We start from the raw sequence: 10,942 nt of genomic DNA, 5'->3' as shown, positions 1-10,942 counted from the left end.
ACGGCGTAGCCGCGCGTAAATTCGACGCAGGAGTATAAATCAGGCTATAGTGGTGGTAGTGATGTCATAGTGGTGGTAATGATGTCATAGCGATATCATAGTGGTGGTAGTGATGTCATAGTGGTGGTAGTGATGTCATAGTGGTGGAAGTGATGTCATAGTGGTGGTAGTGATGTCATAGTGGTGGAAGTGATGTCACAGTGGTGGTGAGTGATGTCAGTGGTGGTGAGTGATGTCATAGTAGTGTCAGTGATGTCAGTTGTGTCATAGTGGTGTCATAGTGATGTCATAGTTGTGTCATAGTGATGTCATAGTAGTGTCAGTGATGTCAGTTGTGTCATAGTGATGTCATAGTGATGTCATAGTGGTGTCATAGTGCGTGTCTCCTACCAGAGAACAGGGCGCAGCAGGGCTCTCCCACCACGGGGCTGTAGGGGGCGCTGTTCCCCTCGCAGTGCAGCTGCAGCTCCAACCCCAGCTCTGCCAGCAGTGTGTCTACACAGACACACACACACACACACACACAGTCAACTCAGAGAACACCCCCCCCAACCCAGCTGTCTGTGGCGTTCTTTCCCATAACGTCTGAGGTGGTGAGACGGTGGGAGGTGGCTGGTGGAACCTTCTGGGTTGTAGATGTAGTAGATGTAGATGTAGTAGATGTAGTAGATGTAGTAGATATAGATGGTGTATTTTGATATTTTATTAAGGATCCCCATTAGCTAGTACCGTAGCAACTAGCTAGTCTTCCTGGGGTCCACACATAAAACATCATGTAGATATAGATGGTGTAGATATAGATCTAGTAGATATAGATGTAGTAGATGTAGATGTAGATGTGGTCGTACCTTCTGGGTTGTAGATGTAGCAGTAGAACTCTCCGGGGTCCTTGATCACCTTGACCACCAGCGCCACCTCCTGGCCGTGGCAGGGAGGCTCCACGAAGGACCACGTCAGAGGCTCAGACGCGGCCGGCACGCGCTGGGCTCCCACACCTTCTGGAACATCACGTTCAAGCTGCTGGCGGTCGTGTACACCAGCTGTGGACTTGTTCTGGGGCACAGCGTAGCTGTGATCACTGTCTGCAACGGCAGGGTGCTTTCTGAAGAACCGGGTAGCTGAGAGGGGAAGAAAGCATCACCAAAGGGATATTTATGGCAAATGTTTGGATAGTGCTCTTGTCTCTATGTCAGGGGGGGTCCCCACACCTTCTGAAACATCACATTCAAGCACCTTTCAAGGACTTTCAAGACTCAATTCCCTCAAATTCAAGGACCCAACATGGCATAGTTTGAGACAGAACTAGTTGAAGAGCTAAGTAAAACATTTTTGAATATCATTTTTGAGATAGAGAGAGAGAGAGAGAGAGAGAGAGAGAGAGGGGGGGGGGGAATTCAAGCACTTTCAATGACCCATGTCTATTTTCCAAAACTTTTAAGACCTTGATTTCTTTTTCTCAAATTCACAAACTTTTAAGGATGTCAGGACCCGTGGGAACCCTGCACGCAGGACACTGCAGGTGGGGAGAGACAACGGGGCTCGCATTTATTTATTTTATTTTTATGGAATCAACTGAAAAAGCTTTCCTAGTACATAAAGAGAGAAATGAGAGAAAAGAGAAAAGAAAGAGAGAAACACGAGAATATATAGACTTGGATGCAGCCTCAATTCTCAAGCCTCGTTTTAACATTTAGAGTTCTGCTTCCCCCCCCCCCATAAATCGTGTCAATTAATGTCAATTAACGCAGATCTGGAAAGAGAAATCTCTCCACAATTCGAGACGTTAGAATTATAAGGTTCTCTCCATTTTTGTCAACATTTTGTTTTTTACATAATCTGATCCATTAGGTGTTTATTAATGCCTGTGTGGTGTTATTTTTAAAATGTTGACATTTTTTAGTTAGTAATTAATAGAATACAAAGGTTCCATCTCACAGAACATAATGGAATGTAAAAACATTGACGCTCAATATCTCTGAACTGCCCTAAACGGAGATAGAACCTTATCATTCTAAGCTCACGAATTATCTTCACGCCATTACCCTGAGGCTCCTCCTCCTCCTGCTCTGCTCCGGGGGTCCCCGGGTCCGGGGCGGTGGCGGTGGCGTGTCCCGAGGCCAGCAGCATCTCTGCCACGCTGTATTGGGGGTCGCTGAGCTCGTCCGTCATGGCCACCAGGGCGGCGCCGGCCCGCTGCCCCAGGATGTCCACCCGCAGGAAGCGTGCACCCACCATCTGCCTCAGCAGCCGCACGCACACCTCAGACCACGCCCCCTCCCCCGCCGGACGCACTCCTGGGAGGGGTGTGTGTGAGGGGGAGAGAGAGAGAGGGAGGGGGGGAGGGAGAGGGAGGGAGAGAGAGAGACAGAGAGAGAGTAAGTAAGTAAGTAATGTTTATTTATATAGCACATTTTACAACGACAAAAACAGCCGCCAAGAGAGAGAGAAAGAGACAGAGAGAGACGGAGAGAAAGAGAGAATATGTGAGTGTGTCATGGAAGGAAATGTGTGAGTGTATGTTCACATAAAAAAACTAAAGCAGTTGACAAACGGTCGTATCTGAATCAATATTTGACGACTGCTATAACTACCAGCACCGTGTCAGGTGGCCAGCACCGTGTCAGGTGGCTGTGAGGAGATGTCAGATGGTTGTGAGGAGAGGTGAGGAGAGGTGAGGGGGCTGGGTGAGGAGAGGTGAGGAGAGGTGAGGGGGCTGGGTGAGGAGAGGTGAGGGGGCTGGGTGAGGAGAGGTGAGGGGGCTGGGTGAGGAGAGGTGAGGGGGCTGGGTGAGGAGAGGTGAGGGGGCTGGGTGAGGAGAGGTGAGGGGGCTGGGTGAGGAGAGGTGAGGAGAGGTGAGGAGAGGTGAGGAGAGGTGAGGGGGCTGGGTGAGGAGAGGTGAGGAGAGGTGAGGAGAGGTGAGGAGAGGTGAGGAGAGGTGAGGAGAGGAGAGGAGAGGAGAGGGGGCTGGGTGAGGAGAGGTGAGGAGAGGTGAGGAGAGGTGAGGAGAGGAGAGGAGAGGAGAGGGGGCTGGGTGAGGAGAGGTGAGGAGAGGTGAGGGGGCTGTGAGGGGGGTCAGGTTACCTGCCAAGGCGCAGGGGATGGCCTGGGCGGGCAGGGCCAGCAGCTCGGGGGTGAGGGGGCGCAGGTGGCTCAGCTCCACCTCCTCAGAGTTCCCGAAGTCCACGTAGCCCACGCACACCCGCTCCTCCGACGAGTAGGCCAGGACCTTGGCCCGGTACCACTGGCTGTCCTCTAGCGGGGGGGGGGGGTCAGGAGAGGGGGGACAGGTCAACACCACATGACAAGACTCACCTTTCCCAAAAGATTACGAGGCCAGAGTGATGTCACACCGCCGGGCTCTCCGCGAGGCGTCTGGCTTGGCTGACGATGCTTGTGCTGCCTGTGTGTGTGTGAATATGTGTGCGTGAGCATGTGAGTGTGTGTGCGTGTGAGCGTGTGTGTGTGTGTGTGAGCGTGAGAGTGTGTGAGCGTATGAGCTTGTGTGTGTAAGCATGTGTGTGAGCGTGTGTGTGTGTGAGAGTGAGAGTGTGTGTGTGTAAGTGTGTGTGAGCGTATGAGCTTGTGTGTGTGTGTGTGTGTGAGCGTGCGTGTGTGTGTGTGTGTGTGCGTGCACATGTGAGTGTGTTACCTGAGAACAGGGAGCAGCAGACGGTGCCGGGGGCGGGTCTGAAGGCGTGGCTGGCCGGGGTCCTGCTGCACACCTCCTTCAGCTGCCACTGCAGCTCCTGGATCACTCCTGCAACACACGCAACCGCTCGCTAACCAACTGACCAACCAACCGACCGACCAACCAACCAACCGACCGACCGACCATCCGACCGACCAACCATCCAACCATCCAACCAACCAACCGACCAACCAACCATCCAACCATCCAACCAACCAACCATCCAACCATCCAACCGACCAACCATCCAACCAACCATCCAACCATCCAACCGACCAACCATCCAACCATCCAACTAGGGATGCTCCGATCTGGATTTTTGGGGCCGATACCGATCACCGATTTTTTCCCTCAAGATCAACCGATACCGATACCGATTTTTTTTTAAATACATAACTGTAGGCCTACTGACTGGATAGCCTACATATTTTTTGCTTTTTAGACAAAAGTTTTGATCCATTAGGCACCAAGCAAACGCAGACCCATTTTTATGGCATAGTAAAAGTCTGGCCTATCACCCAGTTAGGGCCTGAAGCCCAAGTCAGTCGATATGGCTGTATAAAAGACATCATAAACGTGGCCTTCATGGTTTACATACTGTTACGTCCTCCTATGTTTTCTGTTCAGTTATCTGTCTTCCCCAGGAAAAAAAATAAATAAATAAAAAAGATCGGTTTTTGCGATCACCGATCGAGTCATTTGGAGTGAAATCGGACGATTTAAATCGGTGGCCGATAAATCGGAGCATCCCTACAACCAACCATCCAACCGACCAACCGACCAACCAACCATCCAACCATCCAACCGACCAACCATCCAACCAACCAACCAACCATCCAACCGACCAACCGACCATCCAACCAACCAACCAACCAACCATCCAACCGACCAACCAACCATCCAACCAACCAACCACCCATCCAACCAACCAACCGACCAACCAACCGCACGGATGACTAAATAATTAAATGATGATTATATAATATAGTTATAGTTCCATTCAGGAAAAGCACCTTCAGTAAGCAATCCTTCTCAGTGATAGCAATAGAAAACTGGAACTCACTACCAAACCAACTCAAAGACATACATACTTACTCCACCTTCACAACACACATGAAAGCCTGGCTGACACAGAACTATACTTGTCCTCATTAATCCCTCTCTGTGCTGCCTCCCCATAATGCCTTTTTTTTGTATGTTTTGTTTTGTTTAATGTATTGCTGTTTGTAAGTGCTTAATGTTGTGTGGCCTGTAATTGTCCTGTGGCTTCTATGTGCTTGAAATGTCGCTGCCCCCATAAGTGTGTATGTGGTGTTTGTTGTAGCCCCTTCAATCACCTCAGCTTGCTTACGTGTTTTTTTTTGTCAAGTGTGATGTTGGGGTACCTTGTCTCAGCCACGTGCTCTTAGAATATTTAAATGTTTTATTTTAACTAATGACGTTACTTTTCAGGATGCCATGTTGCAACTGGCCGGGGACTTCAGCTGAAAATTAGCCGACTAGGCTAACGCTGCCTTTTTTACTATATTTTATATGGTTCATGTATTTGGATTGTCCTCGACATAATAAACTAATAATAATAATGATTGGAGCACTTTAAAGTTATTATTATTATTATTATTATTAGGGGGTTTCCGGGTCATACTCACTGGCGTTGTCCAGCTTCTGACAGATGATGTCATCGGGCGTCTGCAGGTGGGTCACCGTGGCGGAGAAGGAGTCGCCCAGCCCCATGGTCAGGGGGTCGGGGGCCCGAGCCCCCGCATCCTCCTCCCCCTCCCCCTCCTTGCTCCCGGATCGCCGGAAGTTCTCCAGAGACGCGGCGTCTGCGGCCGGGGCGGAACGAGAGAGAGAGAGGTTTACAACAGAAATACACTGGAGGAAAAGCTGTACCTTGCGGCATTCCTCTAAATCAGGGCGGTATTCCGTCAATGTCGCTAAAGGAAAACCCAGGCTTAATTTTGATAAATTTCGCTACTAGACAAGACTAGAAAGACTACAAAAAAGCCGGCCTTATTTTGTGGTGTCTGGTGTCGTCGGAGTACCCGACCCTCACCGATGTCCTCCACTGTGGGCTTCCACGAGACCTCCTTTGCGGCGTAATCCTGGTCTAAGAGGAACGTGCTCAGCTGCTGGCCTGAGAGAGAGAGAGAGAGACAGAGAGAGAGAGAGAGAGAGAGAGAGAGAGAGAGAGAGAGAGAGAGAGGAGAGAGAGAGGGAGGGAGAGAGAGAGAGAGGGAGAGGGAGATGGTGACAGAGAGAGGTGTTTACAAACCCTTCTGGCCAGGCCAGAGAAACCCCGTATCAGGGTTCCCACACCTTCTGAAACATTAAATTCAAGCACCTTTCAAGGACTTTCAAGACTCAATACCCTCAAATTCAAGGACCCAACACAGTATAGTTTGAGACAGAACTAGTTGACGAGCTAAGTAGAACATTTTTCTAACATCTTTCAATGACCCATGTCTATTTTTCTAAACATTTAAGACCTTGATTTATTTTTCTCAAATTCACAAACTTTCAAGGATTTCAAGGACCCGTGGGAACCCAGCCCTGTATGGGAAACCCCGTTTATATACGCTACCGAGAGCGGACAGCGCCACGTCCACCGCGTAGGTGTGGTCCTCCTCCGAGGCCTCCGCCACCGTCAGGGTCAGGCTCTTCCCCACCAATAACATCCGCAGGGCGATGCAGCACTTCTCCGTCCAGCTGCCCGTCAGGGGCGTTACCCCGGCGACGCGGCACTCCAAAGCCTAGCGAAGGAAGCGGCTTATCAGGGATGCAAACCGGTGATGGCCCAAAAAGGTGACATTTGTTTTTACTTGAAAACAAAGAACATTTATGAACATTTTTTACCTATTTTGAGGTAAAAACGGCTAATACGGTTCAAAGGTGACAAGTTTGCACCCCTGCTTATGACAGGAGGACAGTGAAACGACGCTACACCAAGGCTAGCGGCTACAAACCTCTCTCTAGTGGTCCTCTGACCCAACAAAAGCGTCTGGACATTTCTAGTCACCCCGCCAGGTCGGTAAAACCTCATATTTAGAGCGTAACCCCAGACTCAAGCTGTCAACAGTGGTTTGAAACCAATATCATGTGATTATATCACTATTTGCTCTTCTGTTTAGATGCTAAACTGCATTTGGTTGTCTGGTACTTGTACTCTGCAATGACAAAGTTGAATCTAATGTAATGTAATCTCATGTAATCTAATCACTCCCAGTCAGATGAGGTCAGATGTTCTAGTGGACTCACGCAGGGAGGGACGGGGTCCATGTGGGCAGCCAGGGATCTGATCTGCTCCAGGGTCACGGCCTCCTCGTTGCCAAAGTCGATGTAGATAACGTTAGCGATGGTCTGGTCTGCAGACAGGGACTGGACCACGCCCCGGTACCACTTCTACAACACAGAGACAGAGGAGGAGGAGGAGGTGGAGGAGGAAGAGGTGGAGGAGGATTAGGCGTGGAAAAAGGTTCCGACTTCCAAATCTAAAATAGTTTTTCCATCTAATTAGTTTATTCATAGATCGAGTAAAAACAGTAATCCAAGGATGACATGTGAAAGTGAGAACACTTATTTCCAACATGGTCCTTAACATACAAGACAATAACATCAAACAATCATTAAATAATCATTACCCACCCCCCCCAAACAAAAGGAGTTAGGAACTTAGGAATAAAAGTAGGCTAACAAAAATAGGCTTTCCTATCTGTTCACCCTACTCCAGAGGTAAGCTCTAACCTGTCCTCTAAAAGCCCTCCTAGTTTCTGCTTGTTTTATATTAAGTGGAAGGCTGCTCCACAGTAATGTTCCAGTATAGAAGAAGGAACTGTGAGCTGCACTATTCACTCTGGAACCTTACAGGATCTAAATGAATTGTAAGAAGAGTGCCTACTAATATATACATACCTAAAACATACAGAATGCTAAAATGAGTAATATACCATATGAATGCCATAGGAGTGAACGGTATCAATGAGTCACTACAGCTGGGTGAGTGGTGTGTGTCAACGGGACTACTAACTGAGACACACACACCTGGTCCTGGGAGTATCTGACCACGCAGACTTCTCCCACGTGGGGCGAGTAGTTTGTCCCTGGCGGGCCGCCGCCGTAGGTCTGCTCCAGCACGGCTGTGATGGCCCTGAGGTGCTCCGTCATCTCTGGGCTCTGGGAGTGGACGAAGAACCTCCCGGGGCTCTGGAGCTCCACCACACACACCTAGAGACACACACGCACACACACGATTTCCTTATGTGTTTAATGTAGGCAGGTGTAACATCGTGGTCCATTCGGGAGCACCTGTGCAGTGGATAGTGTACATAGCCTTTATTTATGTAAACCAGCTCCTTCCCTTCTTGTGTTTTTTTTTTACGTTTTTTTTCTTTTTTTCTTTCCTAGCACCAGGGGAGCCACCCCTCCTAAATTTCGTTGTTTGGTACCTGTACTATAGCAATGACAATAAAGACCATTCATTCATTCATTCATTCATTCATAACGCTTTCAACTCAAGCCTTTTATAACGGCACACGCAGGATTACTGAGGCGCCAGTTACCCACCTGCAGTTCGTCTCCTTTGATGAAGCTATGCTTCCCCAGGTCCCGCAGGAAGACCCTCTGTGGGCGACTGTCATCACCGGGCTGCACCTGCGTGGGTCAGGTGACCGTGTTACGGATCTAATACGCTAACGCTTCCGCTTTCCGTTAATAAAAGACAATATAAAACAGAAGAATATTGCAGGGGATTTTGGCATTTTTTTGGGGGCCCACTACCCACACTTTTAGCTGTGTTGCAATGCTCATTCCACGAATGCATGATTCTTACACGTTGTACCTCGTTGTAAAGGTGACTATAATCAGGCTTTCCAACGATATAAAATACAATACCAATTGGTATTATTAAAGGGGAGGAATTAATCGACCGGAATAACGTTTCCGAACTTTTTTGGAAGAGTTTAGTTCATTTTCTTTTTTTTTTAATTTGTTTTTTTCAGATTTTATCCCTTTTTCACCCAATTTGGTAGCCAATTGAACCCAACCTAGCATCCAATTATCCCCTGCCTATTGCGTAGGATCCGCCGCACGACCCCGTGGCCGGCAGCCCCAGAGGAGATCGCCAGGCAGACTAGCTGACTGGCTCCTCGAGCCCAGCACCGTTATTCCGGCACCCCGGGGGCGGTGTTGCGCGACGGATCCTTGTCCGGAACTATTCCTATACCGCCCTCGGGAGCGGCCGCTCAATATGCCGCTCCCTGTGTGTGCCTCGGCCATATCCGGATCTGGCGAGCTGGGATTCGATCCCAGTCCCCGGTGGGCAGCTTGCACTAGTGGTTAGTGCTTAGACCGCTACACCACCGCGGGGCACAGTTTAGTTCATTTTCATGATGAGATGTCACGCAGCATGTTCCATCTCAACGCTGACACGGGGACTGGAGTTGATTATTACCACTGCGATCCCAGAATCCCATCAACACACACGCTAAAAGAATACCTTGGTGGGCGCAATGGGTGCCCTGGGTGGAATGGGGCTGCTTCCTACTGGAGGCAGAGCGGGGGGGTTCTCCTTCATCTTCTCAGTCTCACTCTCACTGATCAGCATAAAGGTATGAAAAGGTTAGTACATTACACACCCCAGCACTGCGTCTCCTGAGACACCTGCTTTTCCCCTATACTATGCCTCCTAAGACTTCCACTGCCCCCCTTTGTACTGTCTGTCTCTCCAGTGTTTATATATTTATATAAAATAAAAAAAATCACGACGACTGCCAGCCGGCCTGAGCTAGATTACTCTTCCTCCTAGAACTGGTGAATTCACTTCCTTAGTCAAATGTATTGATTGTAAGTCGCTTTGGAATAAGGCGTCTGCTAAACGCCAAAAATGTAAATGTGATTACAAATAAGGTGGGATGATTATGAAGTATGAGTTCCACTAATGGGCTGAACCGGTTTACCTTGCGGGTGTGGCCAGGGTACTGGGCTTGCACACGCGCCGGTGGTCCTTCCAGTGATTGGACTGGCACTTCACCGAACAGTAACGCGTCATCTTGCAGCGCGTACAGCGAAAGTTAGCTGGAAAAAACACCGGCTTAGTTTAGTAAAAAACACTGAATCACAGAAAACCACGGAAGTGAACGGAAAACATTTTGAAACGAAAGCTAAATCAAGGCAAACCAAAACGAGCTGAGACTGACCTGGGTCACTGCAGCAGCTACACACTGCAGGGGGGGTGGGACCACCCGGACCACACATCTAAAAAGGCAAAGTTACACGGCTATTTGCAACTATTACATTGGGATGCGAAGGGTATTGAATACTTGAATGTACTGGCATTATACATACCACAGAGCCAGCCTCCATGGAAGTGGAACTAGCTTCAACTTTGATAGCTAAAGACAAAAGGTACAACAATTTATTTTCGTCAAGTGCAACCTGCATGGTAGGTATGTTACAAAACATTCCCAATGGCGCCCCCTTGCTGCTGTGCTCTGAAGTGTTCTAAACTTGTGATCCATCAGTCACACGAATGTTTAGCCGGTGGAAGTTTGAAGAGGAAACCAGAGTGCGACCTTACCAGGGGATTTTTTATTTTTTATTTTAAATGCCGGCCACCTAAAGATGAAGTGCATCTTCACGAGCCTCCCAAACGACAGGGGAGAAGTTTCCAACGATCAAAAGTAACTTTCTATTGAAAAGAGGATATCATCTAATAAATATGTTAGTATCGTCACTAATGTCGTGTGCAAACTCGCACAAGAAGACCCGACAGCTGCTGCGCACTGAGTCAAGTGCCAGTATTTAATGAGTATTTACCTCAATTTGCATATTTAAATGTGTTGGTAAAAAAAACATGTAATACAAAAACATGTTCTATACGTGTTTGCTTTCACTATGTTAAGTTTCATTATGATAGGAGTAAAGGGGGAAAAAAATCTCCTATTCTGGGGTGAAGATCACAGTTTTTAGGCCATTCATTTACATTGAAAACAGGGGACAAAATCATGCACTTTTTACTGAACTAATATTGGCATAACTTTCTTATTTGGACGATCTTTGTGTTTTTCGTTTTCTTTTTTCAAGCCCTTTTAGGCTGGACACATTTTGGTTTCATTTTGGGAAAAGTTTGAATTTTTGTAGTGATGGCGAGATGAAGCCGACGCTTCGGAGCGTGTGTCGAGTAACAGGCAGATTATTGTGAAGCGCGTATCGAGGCGTGTGTTGATGACGTATGGTAAGAGCGAAGCTTCGCCTGCC

The 10,942-nt window shown here is 48.4% G+C and overlaps 1 protein-coding gene across 1 annotated transcript in view; it reads right to left on the bottom strand.

Annotated features, from left to right (window-relative positions):
• The window catches only part of LOC308164025 (tudor domain-containing protein 1-like), a gene marked incomplete at both ends in the record, with an annotated part of 16,427 nt that extends 6,693 nt beyond the window's left edge, over nucleotides 1–9,734 (bottom strand). Inside the window, 13 exons of the mRNA XM_080538190.1 lie at nucleotides 391–495; nucleotides 849–1,118; nucleotides 2,043–2,294; nucleotides 3,082–3,252; nucleotides 3,650–3,757; nucleotides 5,338–5,514; nucleotides 5,745–5,825; nucleotides 6,273–6,441; nucleotides 6,947–7,090; nucleotides 7,730–7,912; nucleotides 8,252–8,338; nucleotides 9,183–9,279; nucleotides 9,643–9,734. Of these exons, the coding sequence (XP_080394316.1) occupies nucleotides 391–495; nucleotides 849–1,118; nucleotides 2,043–2,294; nucleotides 3,082–3,252; nucleotides 3,650–3,757; nucleotides 5,338–5,514; nucleotides 5,745–5,825; nucleotides 6,273–6,441; nucleotides 6,947–7,090; nucleotides 7,730–7,912; nucleotides 8,252–8,338; nucleotides 9,183–9,279; nucleotides 9,643–9,734 (1,936 nt within the window). The remainder of the gene's footprint in view (nucleotides 1–390; nucleotides 496–848; nucleotides 1,119–2,042; nucleotides 2,295–3,081; nucleotides 3,253–3,649; nucleotides 3,758–5,337; nucleotides 5,515–5,744; nucleotides 5,826–6,272; nucleotides 6,442–6,946; nucleotides 7,091–7,729; nucleotides 7,913–8,251; nucleotides 8,339–9,182; nucleotides 9,280–9,642) is intronic.
• Nucleotides 9,735–10,942: the final 1,208 nt, after the last annotated feature.

This window comes from Nansenia antarctica, assembly GCF_963989245.1.
Source record: "Nansenia antarctica genome assembly, chromosome: 8".
NCBI classification, from domain to species: Eukaryota; Metazoa; Chordata; class Actinopteri; order Argentiniformes; family Microstomatidae; genus Nansenia; species Nansenia antarctica.
This window is presented reverse-complemented; position numbering and strand designations above follow the sequence as displayed.